The sequence below is a fragment of the Penaeus japonicus genome, unplaced genomic scaffold (genome assembly GCF_977035675.1).
Source record: "Penaeus japonicus unplaced genomic scaffold, GWHDUDI00000001_assembly GWHDUDI00000018, whole genome shotgun sequence".
Taxonomy (NCBI): domain Eukaryota; kingdom Metazoa; phylum Arthropoda; class Malacostraca; order Decapoda; family Penaeidae; genus Penaeus; species Penaeus japonicus.
The window spans coordinates 12638926-12658925 of NW_028234420.1; the positions used below are offsets into that span (position 1 = coordinate 12638926).

Consider the following 20000-nt stretch of genomic DNA (forward strand, 5'->3'; position numbering starts at 1 on the left):
TAAACAATGTATGATGTAGTATTTTCATGTTACTACCTTGTCAATAATTGTAAAGCACCAGAGCATACTTGTATATCACTGTATAAGATATAATTTAATTGAAATGGAGCACTTTTTTATTGAAGTCATTTAACAGATTTATTTTTATGCCAATGCCCTTTTTTCTTCAACATCATGCTTTTGTGTCCAAAATAAAACCAGTGCTTATTTTTATCTTTTATTTGTGTTCAGGATTCTCATTAATTTATTGCTGTATGGCTGAATATGCTAAAATATAACTAAAAAGTTTGTGGAAGTTTTCCAAGCTACCAGATTACACCTGCATATTCTCTTCTCCACTGTTTCCCCTTTTTAATGCAAGCACATCAACACACCTTTTCTGCTAAATGTTGAAATGACTAATTTTTAGAAAGAATTCATATTCCAGCCAGTTTTAAGGGGGATTCTTTTTTTAAATATATGATATTGGGTTAGATATCCATTGTTGCTGATAACCAAACCAAGTTACTGATTTGTGACATGACTTGATTTACTGTGATATGATTAGAAAGATAAATGTTCAGCAAGTTAATCATGTGAACAATAATTCACAGTGATGCAAGAATCAGAACTTTAACCTTATTGTAGAAAGCAGATATCTTGTATCAGTGACTATGATAACTAATTAGACTAGGATATTAGGAGCATTTAAACTAATTGTTAAAGTTAGATGGAAAAGGCACACCAGTACCTTCAAGAAGCACTTCGGCCTGTGAAGTCTTTTGCAAGATCACGGCCCTGTGTTTTTTAAGTGTGATGGGTATGGCTCCATGAAGTAATGTTGATGTAATACATATTTATGTTCATTTGGATTTGTAGTTTGATTTAACTTGACGATTTTTTATTTTCCATTTTTGGAAATCTCACCTCTTTTTCCTTTTTCTTGATATGACAATGAACATATTCTGGATTTTATTTTGTAATTTATTTTGAGGTTACATAATGGGATTGATTTCTGATCATATCACATTGAAGTTTAAAGGAAATAGAGACAATGAAACATGAGTATATGTAGATCGTGATTTTATTTAATAGGTAAAATATAGAGAATCTTGAGTGCAATTCTGTACTTTCACCAAAAAATGTTCACAAATTGTGAAGTCTGAAGCATGTGGAATTCCTGAGCAGCAAGTAAATAGAATTATTGTAAAATGAGCAATGTACTTATGATTTTTTTTTTTATACAATATGAATATTTACATCATTAATTATATTCAGCATAGAAAAGACATTGCTTAGTGTGATTGGCCTTGAAAGGGATATGGGAGATAATTTACAAGATGTAAGTGATGGTTAGAATCAGTATTTCCCTCCTTGATCCTTTAAAAGCTTTTATTTACTCTATGGCTTTTATTTTTATTCATAAATTGCATGATGGATTAGTCCACATATCTTCAGTATATCCAGAGTATTGATTAATACGTCTATAGGTACTGCAAGAGGCAGTTTGGGGATTTAAGGTAAGGAGTTTGAATTTTGCCATAGGATCATGGAATTTTAGTTGCTTGTGATTTAGATTAACACATCTGAATGTTTGGCTTTGATTTTAGCAAAGATGTACCAAAAGTATGGGTGATTTTATTACAAAAAGATATTTTGTGTGAAAGAAACAATTACGAAATTGTTTTATTTTTAGTTAATTTAGAAACAAAAGCCATAATAATGTGAATGATCAAATGATCATAATTTGAAGAAGAAAAAATTATATACAGTGTTGAAATGAGAGTAACATAAAATATAAAACGAAAACGGATGCAAGCTCAAAGATATGTATTCAATGAACAAATTAAAATTAACATGATAGTTCATTAATAAAAGTATGGAAGGAAGACCAAGTTATTGATTCTCAAAGAAAGGGTATATATATGGAACTGTAACAAACTAATACAAACACTAAAGATATGTAATTTACGTTTTGAGTGTACTCTACATAACTCCAGGTACAAAAGAACTGAAAAACATGAATACACACCATGCAGTCAATTCTGCATGGTTCCTTCCAGTCAACTTTAGCAGAAGCATGAGCATAGCAGCTAAATATGATATAAGAAGTCAGGCATAACTTAGTAATACAACCAATTTAATTAGGATTATTGATGTCTGTGAACAAGCAAAAGAGGGCTCAAGGTATTCCATATATTTTTCAGGGAGCATTTGAAAAATTGATCAACAGATTAGCAGCTGAATATGCAAGGAAACAAACAAACGATTATATAAAACGGAAGAAACAAGAATCTTGCAGAAGACTGTAAATGTAAATTCAGGCACATGCGCGCACACGCACGCGCACACATGCATACGCAGATACACAAATGTGCACACCCAGACACACACGCGCACAACCAGATACACGCGCATGCATGCATGCACATACTCATATGTACACACACACACAGAAAAATGCATACACATCTGCTTGCATAGACACACACATAAGCATAGGCATACACAAACATACAGATACATACACCCACACACGTAAACACACACACACACACACACACACACACACACACACACACACACACACACACACACACACACACACACACACACACACACACACACACACACACACACACACACACACACACAAAATGCATGCACATCTGCTTGTACAGACACACGCAAAAGCATACTCATACACAAACATACAGATATGGACACACCCACACACGTATACACACGCATGCACACACACATGCCCAAATCACATGCATGTACATACTCACACAGATATGTACACATACACACACACACCCCTGCAGATACACATGCACACCATTTTTATCATGATGTGCATATATATATATGTGTTAGAACACAAGTTTTGAGGAATTCAGACAAGCAATATTTTTGTTCATTTTCTATGGTATACTTCCTCTTCATATCCATATATAGTTAGTCCTTATCCTGTATTTTTTTTTCATATTTTTCATTCTTATGGATTTTCGAGATACCTTCACACAGTTAACATTCCATTTTAGCTGGACTATTATTAATGTTTTATCCATTTTTTTTTCATTTTTGTGATGCTTCAAAATTATTGTTCCATACACTTAGAGAAAATAACCATCATACTGGGAAAAAAAGTAAAAACTTTTTTTCTTAGTAATACTTTGTTGCCTACTTTTACTACAAAAAACATTTTTTTAGCCATACATTGGAAACTATTAATATTTTTTCCCTCAAAAATAAAATCATATATCTTCGAAAATATTAACATCTTTTCCTTCAGGGTCATATGATGCGAATAAATAATAATATCATAGTAAGAAATTCTCTTCTAGAAGCTGCAGGAAAGGATGCATGAAAAGCAAATCTACTTAATTCCTGATCTTTTTTTTTGTGTGTGTGTGTGTGTGTGAAAAGTAACTCCAAAAACAAACCATGATAACAGTGAAAATAGAATTCAGTTGTAATCCCTATTGAATGAACCTTACCTTCAACTTCCCGTCTCTAAGACATCCTCTTATTAGTCTGCTTGTTTGATTAATTTCCTTCGACGGTAAGAATGGACTATGCACTTCCCTCCTTGATTCATTTCTGTCACATGATTAACTAAGGTATAGACACTAGTAATGGAGAAGTCTACACAACTAAGACAGTCTTTCACGAAGACCAGCAATGAGTGACTGTGCTATAATTGTTGAAAATAACAAGTCCATCATCAGAAGCTTTATGGTGACTCTGATGGGAAACTAACGGACTGCCTGTGGCCATCACCATCACAAGAGCCGTGTCATTCCTAATGAACAATCTCCAAGCTTGTGCCCATACCTTTGCTAAATCACTAAACAATGCCTAGTGGTTGGATGCTTTGTCATGAGGTTTCCCAATCCATACTTGCCCCTCATCCACCACATTTTTACACAATGTTATTTGTTAGTTATGCACAGAGCAATTAATATTCTACACATCTTTTTAGTCTTTCCATTGTGATGCGCATGGTTTTTCGCACTTGAGCCTGCTCGATGTGACTGCCCAACATCTTACTCAGCAGTGTGGACTGTATGGGCACTACGCTAACTCTGAAGAAGGGAACCTCAGTTGTAAAACCGGACCTTGTGAAATTGAATGTAAAAAAAAAGAAAATTATACAATAGTGGATATAATAAGGTAAAACAAACGGACGCATAATTGCATTTGAATGAGAACTTCAGTAACTTTAAATATACTTTTTTTCTAAAGATATGTTAAAGGGTGATGGATGAGAACTGACATGAGAAACACAATTCATTACATATAAAGGATATTTGTTATATCATGGCAGGTGGAATGATGGTTTTGGTTACCGAAATGTATGATTTATACACTACTTTCAAGTCCAAATAATTTCAGTGATTAAATATAGCACTTGTCTGGAAAGCATGTAGTAGAAGCTACACTAAAAGTGGATTACTAGATTAAATATGTTGAATACTCTCCCTTCCTACTGCCTCATCAAACTAAAATGAAATCAAGGACAAGAATTTGATGGATATAATAAAAGATAATAGTAATATTAGTGAATATAAAAAAGATATTTGTTAATTTTGGATGGCTTTAAAAATAAGATATCAATGCACAAATTTCTGCACTAATTCCCACCCTTCAAATTTACATTGTTTCTTCCTTTTAATCTCTTTGCAGAAAACTAGAAATTATAACTGATTGCCATCACTAATATTTGAGAAAAAACATTTTGAACATCAACCATTAACCTAACAGATTACGTAAAATTGACTTCTGTGCCAACACACTGTCTCTAGTAGTAGCATCTTCTCAAAGGTTAAATAATATCTTGGAAAAATATCACATTGTTACAAATAAATATTCTAATCTCTGGCTATTTATCAATAAATCCACCCCCTTCGATTTTTATAAAAACAATGTAGTGTGAATCAATTTTAGCCCATACTGAGCATTGTTGTACATAAATTATACAATACCTAAAAACAAAGACCATGACTTTTAGGTGAAGTTCTTGGATATTAATGTAGTATACTTAAAGTAGTGATTAAACATTCAGAAAAAAAGATAAATTAATTGAAGTAGGCAAGTTATTTGATGGAAGAGGGAAATTTATTTAATCTGAGAATAGATCACTAAATACCTTTTTTCAGCATAAAATATATATATGCCCACCTTTGCTTTTTTTATATGAAGCAATATTTTGAAGAAAGAAATCTGTAGAGATGAACTAATTTAAAGGAACAAACTAAAGAAAGTGAATAGTGACTGGCTTAGTTAAAAGAAATATAGAGAAATGGAGAATATATTTACAGGAAATTACTAATGTACAGAGACAAGGGAACAATGCGTGTGTTAGTTCTTGGTGAGCTACTGTGCGATGTGTCCATTTTTTTGTAATTAATGATAGTGCTAAATCAAAACCAATGGGTAATACAAAACCTGGGCACCACTACATTCCAACTTCAAATAGTTACTGTTCAGTCTGTGAAACTGGTAAAACAAAATATGATTGTAAAAGCTGAAAGGAGAATATATCATGTAAAGAAATTGTACAACTATTAACTTCCTAATAATTTTTGCCAATACAAACAAGCCGATGGGAATAATACATACATTTTTAGATTCAAGATATTTTAATGGTGGAACTGAAATATCTCACTACACAAAAAGCTTACAAAACAAGAGGCTTCTTTTCATATCATTGATACAGCATTCCTTTAACAGGAATGGGATTATATTGTACCTAGAGAGATACGGAAGTGAAAAAAAGGGAAAAAGAAAGAAAAAAAAGTAATAAAAAATCAATATAAAGTGAGTTGAACATACAATCATCCTATTCTGGGGTTACCACTGAAAGGCAAATTCAAAGAACTGTCATTTCAAATTACACTGGAGCCCTCCAATAAAGAGTTGCAAGAAACGTGTGAACATTTCAACCTCCAGAATAGGATGATGACTAATATTTGTATCCTATATGAAGATCTGTTCTAGTGGTGTACAATCACTAGTCCTTCTTTGCCAAATCCTATCACCCAAACATACAATCTGTAAAACTTCTGTAAATATAAAAAGATGTGGAGTGAGAGGTTGCGGGAAAAATGCACCATGCCAGTGGACCTGCGCCCATGGTTTATTCAGTGGCATCCGTTATTTACAAGTGAGAAGAGCAAGACTGAATACACCATTGCCACAAATGCTAAATATTATATCCACTTTACATCATCTTGGACGACTTCACATAAAGTATGACCTATAAGGGTGAGGAATAACTTACCTCATACACGTATTAAATTATGTACCGAGACAAGCAAATCCTTTGTATTAGTATTTTTTTTTGTTTTTTTGCACTGACTAAAGAGTACAACTACATTTTGACCCTTGTACATCCATCTAAGCAATTAATTAATTTTTTTTTGTTTAAATCAAAGTCTTCTGTGAGCGCATTTTCATTTCTAATTGACAAATTGATGCTCCGGATGCTGAGAGGCACCTAAATCGTGGTTGGGAATGAATGCGGCCTAGAAAACACGCAAGTGTATTCAGGCTTCTCATTCACTTCACAATCATCTAGGCCCCTTCTTATAGGGTTCCCAGGCTAGGATTTCCTTAGGGACAAAAGAAGTTTTCTCATAAAGAGAACCCCTCAGTTAGGTCCCCAGTAAGAACCACCATAAGCTGGCTTAGATCCACCTTTGTTTTGTCCACCTGCTGTCCCTGCACGCTGACCACCAGAGCTGCCACCATCCTGGAACAGAAAAATCTTAATTGTAATTTGAATTTTCACGAAGGAGGATTTATTCTCGTCAAATATTCACATACGGTGGACAAGGTAGTTTAGAACATTTTCCTTATACTAATGAAAAGAAAGACAGGTTTTCTTTTCCACATGCATAAAAAACCTACCTGGTGGAGCTGATGATGCATGAGAGGGGAGTGGTGCTGTGCAGCAGCTGGGATAGTAGGGATGAACATAGGTGGGTATGCATTAGCAGTCATGGGATTGGTGCCAGAGCCAGCCAGGTTGAATGGCGGGGGAGTTCCCGTATGGAAACCTTGCTTGTCATAAGACTGGAAATTAGAAAATATCAATGAAATTGTAGCTTTAAAAATAAAAAGAAAATTAATAATCATCAAAGCTGATTATTTGTGAAGAAGACACAAAGTACAATAAACAAAATTAGATAAACAAAAAATGAAAAACTTACCCTTCCTACTTTGTTTAGGTGACTCTTATAACCTCCAAGCTCAGTCCCTGAATTGGTGGCTGAGCCTGTTGATGCCCCACCAGCCTTGTTCTGATTCTGGGATGCTGATCCATAACCAGTCTTGAAGTCCTGAGTCTATTTATGGAAAATAGAAGAATAAATAACCAAAAGAAGGCATGCAATGAAATTCCATAACCTTTGCAATAAAATGTAGCAGAAATATTTTAGCTATCGAAATAATGAAAAAGTAAATGATAAATCCTTATTAGGATATGCAAACTACCTGTGATAAGTTTTCATAGTAGCTTCCAGTACCATACTGCAACTTTGGTGCTGCTGGGAATTGGTTGGTGTTTGACCCAGTGTGCGCATTAGTAACAGGTGGTATCTGAATTATGGCAGTTGGTGTTCCATACTGCGGGAAGGAGCTTGGAACTGCTGCCATATTATGATACATGTAGAATGGTGGCATTGCTGCATTACCAGCTGCTGTGATGTACGTACCACCTGCCTGTGCTCCCTGGTTAAAATTGAAAACAATCATTATAAAAAAAGAAAATTGTACTTATGAACATAATAAATCCAAACTATTTCTCAACTAAGCAAAAATGCAAATAAATTTAATAATGTCTGCAAAATTTATTCCTATCAGAGAAAAAATAACTTACCTGTTGATTCATGGTGGAGGGAACAGGAGATGAATTTTGGTCAGTCCGGAATTTAGCATCTGCTGCAGAGTAAGCTGCTGATGTCATGTTCCCATCCCGGCCAGTGGCTAAACTGGTTGGAGCCTGCTGGTCAAGAACCAAAGGACTTTTAAATTTCTGTAACTGACATTATTTCAATCCCTTATAAGCAATGTTTTGGCATTTTCCTTTACAAACAAACTAACATTAAGAGATGGTGAGAGAGAGGGAGGGAGGGAGTGGAATTTAGACCTAAATGGATCAACCTGAGATCCAAATAATTTTTCTTAGCAATTGCTACAGTCATTCCAATTATAAGATCATGTAATTAATTCACATATCCATTACTAATATGTAAATAATGTTCATTATTATTGTATAATTATTGGAGTTATGTTGATGGTGAATTCATCATGGTCATACATGACCAAGAACTGCATGTTGTGGCCAACAGCTGGCTGAACATGGTCTCCCTCAGACTCAACCAATCAGCTTTCAATTTCCCTTTGGGCAATAAAGGGTTAACTAAAAAAATGAATTCAAGTTACCATATGAGGCAGTCGCTGCTGCAGCAATTGGAAGTCTTCCAAAGAGTACATAGCAGGCTGCTGGAGACCTGTGTAGAAGGCAGGAGGGAGAGCACCCTGCAGAGCTGCTGCTGCTGGTGGGGAAACATATTGGGAATGAGGAGCCATCATCTGCTGCTGCTGCTGCTGTTGATGTTGCTGTGCTTGCTGGTGCTGATGTTGCTGTGCCTGTTGCTGATGCATATGAGGCTGCTGATGCTGTTGTACACCTGGAGGCACGGCACCCCCTAATCCACTCATAACTTTGCCTGCAAAGAATTTGAAATAATATATGGATGTGCACTCATCCAAAGAACTTATTTCAAATGTGTAAAGTTTGAAAATCTACTCAAACAATATTCATATTTATCATCAAATCTACAACTCAATACATAAATTGCAAAATAGTGTTGCTTGTATTTCTGTACCTGGAACAGAGGGTTTAGAAGGCTGAACCGGATGTGCTGAAGCAGAGTTCAAAGAGGCTGATAACACTGCTGGGCCAGCGCTATTACTCGTGCTACTGCTGCTAACTGAAGCACTTGTAGATAGCGTACTGGATAATCCTGAGCCTCCAGTTGATGTCTGCTCTGCATAGCTCTGCAAAGAGTAAATAATATTCTTATGCTATACAATCAAATAATACTTTCTACTATCTCCACACTATTGTCATCATAGATTGTGGAGTTCCTATAATGTGGAACTACATCTACAGAAGATAAAATTAGACGTTTTTCAGCCTTGACTCTGATTCTGGATAAGCCATCTACTGTTTTTCAAAGCATGCTGCTGCTCAAAAGAGGGAGAGAGGGAGAGAGAATGAGAGAGAGGGGGAGAGGAGGAGGAGGAGAGGAGGAGGAGGAGGAGGAGGAGGAGGGAGGGAGAGAGAGAGAGAGAGAGAGAGAGAGAGAGAGAGAGAGAGAGAGAGAGAGAGAGAGGGAGAGGAGGGGAGGGAGAGGGAGAGAGAGGGAGAGAGGAGGAGAGAGGAGGGAGGGGGAGAGGAGGAGAGAGAGAGAGAGGGGGAGAGGAGGAGGAGAGAGAGAGAGGGAGAGGAGGAGGAGAGAGAGAGGGAGGGAGAGAGAGAGGAGGAGAGAGAGAGGAGAGAGGAGAGAGGAGAGAGAGGAGAGAAGAGAGAGAGGAGAGAGAAGAGAGAGAGAGAGAGGAGAAAGAGAGAGAAATGAGAGAGAGAGAGAGAGAGAGAGAGAGAGAGAGAGAGAGAGAGAGAGAGAGAGAGAGAGAGAGAGAGAGAGAAAGAGAGAAAGATAAAGAGAGAAAGCGATCTTATTAGGATATATAATTTATCCCTTTGTCTATAATTGTGCAAAATGGCATCACTGTTGCTTGTCATTTCAATTAACAAACATTAACGATAATTACCCCTCCACAAAAACTTCCCTACTGCATATGAATGACTAACCAACTTCATTCCACTCAAACATATAAATGGTCTACATGTTATACCTGTGTAGTATCCTTTACTACAGAGGGTGCAGTTGGTAGCCCAGCAAGGGGCTTTGGAGCTGTGATAGTACCCAGCGATGAATGACTAGAGGCATTAACGTAGCTGTTCTGATACTGACTGCTGCTGTTCCCTGCAACTGATGCCTGAAAACAAGTAAATCAAAAGATTAAAAAAAGAACATGAAGGTAAGCGAGCGACTGTGGAGAAAGAGAGAGAGAGAGAGAGAGAGAGAGAGAGAGAGAGAGAGAGAGAGAGAGAGAGAGAGAGAGAGAGAGAGAGAGAGAGAGAGAGAGAGAGAGAGAGAGAGAGAGAGAGAGAGAGAGAGAGAGGGGGGGGGGGGGTAGATTTGCTCTCATAATGCTTCTACACATAAACAAAGAATTTTATATGACTGAGTAGTGTCAAATGTTTCATGATTTTTATCATTATTATTATTATTATCATCCTCATCCTCATCATCATAATAATAATAATACATTCCATTAGCTTTTCTATTCTTGGAAGTAGTACAAGACAACAAACGAACCTGAGCAGAGAAACTGGATCCATAGCCACCTGTTGGTTGTGAACTACTGGTATTGCTGTTGCTATTTGTTGCAACTGCTGCACTATTAGCATTGCTATAACCAGTGCTGCTGCTACCCCCATTGCCTCCCTGTTGACTGCTGTTCGTGTAGGAATTCTGCAGGGATTCAGAACACCATTCATAATACTTAACAAAGAAGTTCATAATTTCATCACCTTAAGGTATAAACAGATGTTATAAAAATGTAAGCTACAGCTGAAATATAAAAGCATAAGAAATTAAAATACAGTAAAATGAAATATATATCAAACAAATCACCAAACTGAAAATACACATCTCCATCCAGTCCCCAAAATGACAAATCCTTTTAACCCATTCATGCCAGGTGATGTCATGCAAATATTTTGCTCCCGCTGGATGAAGTCCTATCATGTCATGATCTTTCCTCAATACATACGTTTTACAGTGTTACATGTTTATATAATCATAGGATTTCCATTTGTATGGACACATTTTTATTCACTTGTGAAAATGATGTAAACAAATACTAAAACCTCCTATCACCATCCAGTTGAAGTGGGTGGGTGAAAAGAGGCGCATTGAAGCACAATGCGGAATCGAGCCAGGAGAGTTCTTGCACTTAGTCACTGCACTCACTTGTTATCTAGTCGGTGGGAGCATTATGTAAATATAAGCTCCAGCATGAATGGGTCAAGATAGATATATAGCCATTAAATAATCATTGGGATTGCAAACAAAGAAGTGATGTACTATCATCAGAAAATGCACTACAGCAACATTTAAAAATAAATGCGATAAAAGATAAATCAATACCTATTATCTTAATTTAACCCATTGCGTACGGGGGGCCATGCGAGCTAACTGGCCTTCAGGACGGGCATTCTCTGACGCCGCCAGCAATGGCTAAAAATTAGAGGGATGGGGAAAATGTTTTCTCCACCCTCCTAACAGCGCAGACTTGCCTAATGAACATTTTCCCTTAAAGCCATTTCAAAACCAAGGCTTAGGCTGACTCTGGCTCTAGCTCTGAAGCTAGTAATGTTACGGTCATAATACTTCATGACTGTGATTAGTTTCTGATGTCATATCATGTATGCATTAATGTTTTTCTCTTAGGCCTTATTGGAGCTGTTGTAATGTCATGACAACCGTCTGCAATGGGTTCACTAATTTCCCAAAAAGTAGCCAACATTGAAAAAACGAATTTAATATAATATATATTCATATGAAATGAGTGAGTGTGTATATATTGCCGTTTGGGATAATGCATGCATTCACCATGTGTGAATGTGCTAGCATGCATGTGGAAATAACTGGACAAATATATCAGCATATGTAATATCTGTGTTACGTGTATGTGAATTATTCCACTTGAATAGTTCATATAATTAAAGAAACTGTAATTTAGGTCAGTGCTACAACAAAAATAATAGCAATCTAGATTAAATCACAACTACATATTGCTTCAGTCCAGTCATATCAAGAACAATAATCACCGGATCTGATTCCACATTTCAATCTGCTTCTTTTTCATAAACTTTATGTATTTCATATATATAACATGCAGATGCTTAAAAAAAATGTGGGGAATGATCCTTTCTCAGAAAAAAATACTGACATTCAGGACTAGGACAATACTTCTGAGATGAACTGGTATCTTAATAAGAACCAAAGAAAAGAACAGCACACAGTTTTAGATGCAAGGAAACATGAAGACACTATCTATATCCTTATGACAACTATGGAGCCCATTACTAACATATGTCAGGTACATGTATATAATACTGAAATTCCAAGCAGGTTCCAAATTAATAAAACAGGTGTGAGCATGGCAGCAGCAGGGAATGGAGAATGTTACCTGTGAGGGTGGCTGTGAGTAGGGGGCAGAGGGTGGGGAAGGGAAGGATGTGGAGGACTTGGAGTTGGTGTAGGACTGGTATGTTGGGCCAGCAGACCCAACCAGGCTCCCTAAACCACCCGTACTACCACCAGTCTCATTCTTGGTAAGGTCTGACAGGCCCTGAGGTGCTGCACTGTTGCTGACACTGCTACGTTGGTTCCCAGGCACGAAGGCCCCTCCAGAGGGCTTGCGCTCACTTGTTTGAGAGGAGGGGAATGGAATGGGCTCAGGTCCAAGCTGCAAGAGTGGGCACCACTAAGTTGTTAGGCAAAACGCTTAGGCTGCCCCGTGACTTGCTACTTACAATCACATGCTATGTTACTTAAAGCTATATAATCAACAGTTTAGGTTTAGGCAAGCCACGCAACAAATATAAGTTACAAGAAAAAAATTATCATCTGGACAAGATGTCATACCTGGCCAGCTGATAGAGGGATGTTTTGAGCAATATTTCTGGTAGATCTGAGCCTGGCTGAAGACAGCAGCTGAATGGTTCTCTGGTTAGTATATTAAATCCTAGCAGCAGGTTATTGACATACCTACAATCTTTTCAATTGTTCTTTAACCAATACTGGAGTCTAATAATCCCATGCAGCTAAAGGATGTCTACAAGGAAAATGCATGGTAGTGCTTATCTCTTGTAGACAGTGAAAATCTACAAAACAAACTGCACACTTCTTACCTTTTGTGTCTGTGCTAGAGATGATGAGAGAGGAGCAGATGCAAGATCCTTTGAGACAGGAGTGGAGGCAGAAGGGTCTAGGGCATTAACAGGTGTAGTATTAACAAGGCCAGTGCTGCTTGAGCTTGTCTTTACATCTGCAGTAAAATCAAAGGTCTCTGTGCCAAATTCTAAACCACTGAATTGTACATCCAATGCTGCCATGGCATCTTCTGGCATCTCCACTGCAGAGAGGGGTATCTGTGTGATGATGAAAACATCTTGATAAAATTCTTCCTTCTAGTTCATTTAATAACAATTCCCCAAGATCATTTAATATGGTGTACCGTTCTCCTGTCCCCCATATTTTCTACCTTCTTTACTATTATAATCCTATATTCTGTAAAACTACTTTCTCAAAAGCTCAATAAATGCTTGATTCTGATTCAATGTAAAAATTTGTCTAACATTAAACCTTTTCTTAACCGTACACAGAGATTTTCTACAATAAGTAATACCATAAAATGACATGTATTTCTTAAAATTCTTGATTTAACACTACACCGTTCTCAAAGACCTTTACAAAGAATTTAATTTGTAAATTCTGTTCACTTGTTATAACATATGTATAAAAAATATCACCTTTGAAGCTTGTGGTATCCGGGGTCTCTGTGTCTTTGGCCGAGAAGGCAAGCTGGCACTAACAGAAGACAGGCTAACAGCTTTGTTTATTACATTGCTGTTGTTGCTTATGCTGCTTGCTAGGCTGCTTGTAACCCCACTGTGCAGACCTATTAATAATAATGGTTAATGAGTATGTTTCCTGATGTTACAAACATTAAAACCTTTTACATGTTACAACACAGTAATATTAATTCAAAATTAACAGGAGGATGGAGAAAGGAGGAGTGAGTGGGACTGATGATAAGAGTAAAGAAAGAATTTTAAGTTACATTGATGATGATGGAAATACACCAAGTAACCTCTGCCTTTAAATGTCATTCCTTCTTCACCAAAGTAAAGGTTATCAAAAAAGAAAGAAAGAAAGAAAGAAAAAAAAAATTGTACCAGAGCTTGAGAAGATGGCTGCCTGGAGCTGGGCTGTTGGCGTAGCATATGGTGCCGGTGTTGATGATGCAGGTGACGGAGAAGTGACTGACACGCCCACTGTCCCTACGAGACCTCCAGCCTTCAAAGATTCACCAACATTGGTGCTGAGGCCACCCAATATTCCATGCTGACCTCCAACACTCAATCCTGGTGCTGGGGGTACCAGGGAGGCCCCACCTCCCCTACTTCCTCCACCACCACCTCCACTATTAGTATTGCTATTCCCACCTAACTGTGCAGAGGAAACTAGACCAGTCAGGGTAGACTGTGGGGCTGCCTTTTGAAGCAAGGCAGCCAAGTCCATAGTCTGGGGTTGGGTGATGGAAGCCGTGGAGGCTGTGGATGAGGAATAAGTAGAGACACTGGCTGTTGAGTAGTTGGACACCTGTGGAGGTTGATAGGTTTGAGGTGGGTTTGGGGCATAGGCCTGGCTGGGCGCCAGAGAAACAGCTGGGCTCACTGACTGCCCAACAGTTGAGCCCACAGCTGAGCATGCAGTTGGGGCTACTGCTGGACTGCCAACTGCCATTGGATCAGCCATGTTCTCTGACATTGGGGGTGCCACAGATGCAGCACCAGTGCCACCAGACGGTCCAAACACTGTCGTCTGATCTAACGACCCCGTCCATTCACTGTCCCAATCATCTGTACCAGGCGTTGGTTCATCATCCCAATTGTCTGAAAAGTAGTGTACTATTCATTATATACAGCATTAAGTTTTATTCAGAGAACTGTAGACGGGCAATATTCAAGAATCTGAACAAATGAAGATATCCCAAATGGGAAACAAACTGAATGACAAGAGTAAGCAAAATGGCATACTACTTTCATCAATACCTTAAAATAATGATGATAATTATAATTACACTAATGGTACACTAATGACATAGTGTTTAACAATAACACTGTATAATTGAAGACAGGTAGAACCCTCTAACTTATGAAATTTCATGGTTGTCTACATGCAATTTTGTGTTTGGGCTTTATTTTTTATTTTTATTTTTTTATTGCATGTAGAGATGCCATCCAACAACAATAGGTAAATTCATTAATAATACTAAATCCTGGATAATATTCATCACAAAATCTAGCATTGACCCATTAATGAGTGACATGCTATCATGTCATGACCCAGGAGGTCTACCTGCCAGTAACACAATATTATTTAATGGCATTTTGTGTGGCTCGCACGCAGGATGATCAGGCATGTAGCAGCTGGCCACTGCCTCAGCGGCCAAATAGCCCTATGCATCAGGGCTGTACAATTCAAAATACAACAGCGTTCTGCCCAGGTGGAGTCAAAACAAGCCCATTGATATCCACAACCAAACAAATGATACACTACCTTTTGAGACAATACTCACCAATCTTAAGATTGTTTTGATGATTGGGCTTGTCATCTGTAAGAGGTCCCCAGGTGTCTATGGAATCAGGGAACCCAGGAGCCTGTCTATTCTGGAATGTACGTGGGCCCATGGCATTCCCTCGACCACGTCCACCTCGTCCTCTTGCCAAGGGAGTTCCATTGGTCATCCTTCCTCGCCTTGACCCTTCACCACGACCAGGGCCATCCCAGCTTTCACTGCAGAAGTTAAATATAGCAGATGCAGAATTATATTTTCAACCCATTTCTTATGCTTGAATTAAAATCACATTTTATAATGATAGATAGTATCTAATAGAATCTTCAAAATTTCCTTTGTTTCACACACAAACAACAATTTCTGTCATCCTTTTGCAGACATCCACACTCTCCCATTTCGCAGCATACTCCGTTCTGGACAGTAATATGTATTCAATTAGATACCATCAAACAACATAAAAGGAGTTTCTGATGCAAGTAACCACATCACCTTCAGTCATATTTCTCATGTAAAACTTACCTGTCACGGCCACCGCGGCCGCTGCCTCCACCTCGCCCTCTAAACCTGGGTGGTCCACCTCCCCTTGGCCGGGACCCACTGCGCTCTCGGGAGTCGACCCGCCGGTTCTCCTTGTTACTTTCTGTCTCCGTTGGCTGTGGTACATAATGTATGTCTAAATAAATTGGTGCTTACAACTCTCTCTCACTAGAGTTGAGAGTGAGGAATTAAATATTCTATACAATAGATAGAAAAATAAACAGAGAGAGAGAGAGAGAGAGAGAGAGAGAGAGAGAGAGAGAGAGAGAGAGAGAGAGAGGAGAGAGAGAGAGAGAGGGGAGAGAGAGAGAGAGAGGAGAGAGAGAGAGAGAGAGAGGAGAGAGAGAGAGAGAGAGAGAGAGAGAGAGAGAGAGAGAGAGAGAGAGAGAGAGAGAGAGAGAGAGAGAAGAGAGAGAGAGAGAGAGAGAGAGAGAGAGAGAGAGAGAGGGAGAGAGAGAGAGAGAGAGAGAGAGAGAGAGAGAAGGGGGGGGAGGGGGGGAGGAAAAAAGAAAAGAAAAGAAAAGAAAAGAAAAGAAAAGAAAAGAAAAGAAAAGAAAAGAAAAGAAAAAAAGGGAGAGAGAAAGTGGAAAGAAAAAGAGAGTGCAGGCATAAACTTCAGTAAATGCTAAAAATAACTATTTTTTAGGAAATTTGCTTCAGCTTACCCAAAAAATTAAATAATCAATTGCCAAAAATATAAATGATTTCATCTTTACACACATGCTATTAATATTTGTCCAAATAAAATAATTTTGATATACTCTTAAAATCTCCAGGAGGATCACAACCAAAACCTAATCAACTGATGTCTGAGTTATAGGAAATCCATAAAAACACTGCCATCATATTTCAATAAATATTCTCACATAATTCTAGCAAGCATCCTGCTCACAATCTAATTTACCCATCTATCTAAATAAACTGGATAGATAATCTAACTTTAATAAGGAAAGTGCATTTAGTAACTATTAACTAAGTTATCTTTGGCAAAATAAAGTCTAAATACCTTGCTTGGTGTTGGCTTTTTCTTCTTCTTGGTTGACTCTTGCCACTTGCCTTGATCGTCCCCTTCTAACAGAGCGTCAATGGCAGCATTCACGTCATTATCACAGTCGTGGAGGGCCACCAAGGCATCATCTGCATTTACGCCTGTGAACTGCATCACCTGAAAGACAAAGTTTTGTTTTGTTTAAAGAAATGGAAAAAAAAGAGGTTAAATAGCAGCAACATATATCTTTATAATTCCACTCTCGAATATTAAAATGTTCCAATAACAATATTAACCTCTTGACTTTTTATTCCATTCACAGAAACGTCTCATTACTATAAACTGCATATAAGTGAACATCAAAGAATACAAAGTAAATCACTCTTTCACACAGAGAAACACTAGGCCTAATACACTGTACAAACCTGATTCATTTTCTCCTGGAGCTTTTTTTCTGGTTCTGTTCGCATACTGTCAATCATCTGGGCAATTCGAAGCTGTTCCGCTGTGGGTGCAATCTTGTGTGGCACAGCTTCTCCACCCTTGTCTTTATCTATAGCCTGGCTGTCCAGTTTCTGTTCCTGAACTGGCTGTGACTGTTGCTGTTGTGTTGCAGCAGTGGTGTTACGGTCACCACCACCCGCCTTCGGACCTTTGTTGCCCCGGCTGCCTCTGCCCCCGGAGCTCATCTTAAGAAGCTAATTTATGTACACTTTGTATATACAAGTGCTGGAAAGAGAGAAAAAAAAAGGGATCTCTGTTAATATCTCTATAAACCATTGAGAGAATGGATCTCTGTCAGCACCAAATCAATCCAGAGTCAAAATACTGACAGAACAGGAATTTCCGAAGAAACCCAATTTCAATGAGTTGCAATGAATTATTTAATTGGAACCTAAATCTGGTTCACCCCCATAATTCAATTAAATGGAGCCTGGGCACCTAAAATTTTAATCATATTCTGTCACTAACTTTTAACAAAATCCATATGACAAACCAATAGATTATTTAACCTCTAAAGTCTTCAATTGTAAGAATGTCACGCTAAATCTTTTAGGTACAGTCCAATTCATCATAATTATGAATGAGGTATCAAGCCATTGATAGTGGATGGCTGATTTGCTGTCAAGGCAGCATTGGTCATAAATGCGGATGGCACCATGCCATACAACATAAAACCGCTACATTACATATTCTATTAATACCTCGGCCAATTGGTTAAAATACGGCAGGTTGTTACCCATATTCTTCTTACGGTAAATGAGATGTATGTAGTTTACACAAATAAAATTGGTAATGTCTGGCAAAATTTCTCCAGGTACACAAAGGGAAGGAAAGGCTAAAGATATTTGATCCATTTGATCCAATGTAAAAATAATTCAAACCTTCCTCAGTGATATACTCAAAACAGCAGCAAATGCACCCAGTTACAACCTGAGATTCACTGACAGGGTTTGCTTCATTATATTCTATAGATGACACCACAGATCAATGAGAATGAATATCAACATGTTTTTCTATTATGGACAAACACTTGCATACATCTACCAAATAAGTCTTGTACAACACTCTCCTGTTTCCTTTCCTGTCTCTGACTTGGATTTATTATCTGCATTTCGAGGCAAAATAATCAATTATATACCTGCATTATCTGAGATAAAAAACAAAAACAAAGATAAACTTCAAGTTTCCTAACAAGAAGAAAGCAAAATAATTATTCTAAAAAAAAAAAATAATAAAAAAAAAAAAAAATAATAAAAAATAAAAAAAAAATAAAATAAAATCAACGATATGGAACATGTTCCTGAATTGTACTCTTGTGTAAGTATACGTGTGTGTATGTGTGTAAATGTATATGTGCGAATGTGTAATTGTATGCCTATATGCATAATTACGTAGAATGTGTATGTAGGTCTAAATGTATGTGTATGAGTATATGTGTGTATGTGTATGAGTGTATGAGTGAATGTGTGTGTGTGTGTGTGTGTGTGTGTGTGTGTGTGTGTGTGTGTGTGTGTGTGTGTGTGTGTGTGTGTGTGTGTGTGTGTGTGTGTTGGTGTGTGCGTGGGTGGGTGTTGGTGTGCATGTGGGTGTGTGTTGGTGTGCGCGTGGGTGTGTGTTGGTGTGCGCGTGGGTGCGTGTTGGTGTGCGTGTGGGTGTGTGTTGGTGTGTGTGTGTGTTGGTGTGTGTGTGTAGGTCTGTGTGTGTGTGTGTTGGTGTGTGTGTGTGTGTGTGTGTGTGTGTGTGTGTGTGTGTGTGTGTGTGTGTGTGTGTGTGTGTGTGTGTGTGTGTGTGTGTGTGTGTGTGTGTGTGTGTGTGTGTGTGTGTGTGTGTGTGTGTGTGTGTGTGTGTGTGTTGGTGTGTGCGTGGGTGTGTGCATGTGTCTGTGTTGGTGTGTGCATGTGTCTGTGTTGGTGTGTGCATGTGTCTGTGTTGGTGTGTGCATGTGTCTGTGTTGATGTGTGCGTGTGTGTGTTGATGTGTGCGTGTGTGTGTTGGTGAGTGCGTGTATTGGTGTGTGTGTGTATTGGTGTGTGTGTGTGTGTGTGTGTGTATTGGTGTGTGTGTGTGTGTGTGTGTGTGTGTGTGTGTGTGTGTGTGTGTGTGTGTGTGTGTGTGTGTGTGTGTGTGTGTGTGTGTGTGTGTGTGTGTGTGTGTGTGTGTGTGTGTGTGTGTGTGTTGGTGTGCGCGTGTGTGTGTTGGTGTGCGCGTGTGTGTGTGTTGGTGTGTGCATGTCTGTGTGCTGGTGTGTGCGTGTGTGTGTGTTGGTGTTTGCGTGTGCGTGTGTTGGTTTTTGCGTGAGCATGTGTGTGTGTGTGTGTGTGTGTGTGTGTGTGTGTGTGTGTGCTGGTGTGTGCGTGTGTTGGTGTGTGCGTGTGCGTGAGTGTGCCTGTTTGTGTGTGTTGGTGCGTGCATGCGCGCGCGTGTGTGTGTGTGTGTGTACATGTGTGTGTGTGTGTGTGTACATGTGTGTGTGTGT

General features: G+C 38.4%; 2 protein-coding genes across 36 annotated transcripts in view; one reads left to right on the top strand and one right to left on the bottom strand.

Annotated features, from left to right (window-relative positions):
* The window catches only part of faf (ubiquitin carboxyl-terminal hydrolase-like faf), a 50291-nt gene extending 50084 nt beyond the window's left edge, over positions 1-207 (top strand). For all 9 annotated transcript variants that reach the window (XM_086546583.1, XM_086546586.1, XM_086546587.1 and 6 more), the window contains exon 52: positions 1-207. This exon is cut by the window's left edge and continues 2512 nt beyond it. The gene's annotated coding sequence lies outside the window, so the exon portion shown is untranslated.
* A 5401-nt stretch (positions 208-5608) lies between these two features.
* Positions 5609-20000, bottom strand: part of lig (ubiquitin-associated protein-like lingerer) — a 20574-nt gene continuing 6182 nt past the window's right edge. For 4 of the 27 annotated variants that reach the window (XM_086546601.1, XM_086546602.1, XM_086546604.1 and 1 more), the window contains exons 2-19: positions 17446-17749; positions 17039-17197; positions 16015-16148; positions 15496-15713; positions 14090-14776; positions 13664-13812; positions 13043-13282; positions 12777-12845; positions 12319-12597; positions 10440-10595; positions 9913-10056; positions 8880-9051; positions 8434-8720; positions 7868-7993; positions 7483-7719; positions 7200-7334; positions 6898-7062; positions 5609-6739 (exon numbers count right to left, since the gene is read on the bottom strand). In XM_086546601.1, coding sequence (XP_086402727.1) covers positions 6638-6739; positions 6898-7062; positions 7200-7334; positions 7483-7719; positions 7868-7993; positions 8434-8720; positions 8880-9051; positions 9913-10056; positions 10440-10595; positions 12319-12597; positions 12777-12845; positions 13043-13282; positions 13664-13812; positions 14090-14776; positions 15496-15713; positions 16015-16148; positions 17039-17197; positions 17446-17709 — 3723 coding nt within the window. In that variant the 5' untranslated portion in view covers positions 17710-17749 and the 3' untranslated portion in view covers positions 5609-6637. Of the gene's footprint in view, positions 6740-6897; positions 7063-7199; positions 7335-7482; positions 7720-7867; positions 7994-8433; positions 8721-8879; positions 9052-9912; positions 10057-10439; positions 10596-12318; positions 12598-12776; positions 12858-13042; positions 13283-13663; positions 13813-14089; positions 14810-15495; positions 15714-16014; positions 16149-17038; positions 17198-17445; positions 17750-20000 lie in introns of all 27 variants that reach the window. The other 23 variants (XM_086546598.1, XM_043023209.2, XM_086546599.1 and 20 more) reach the window with 15 other exon arrangements.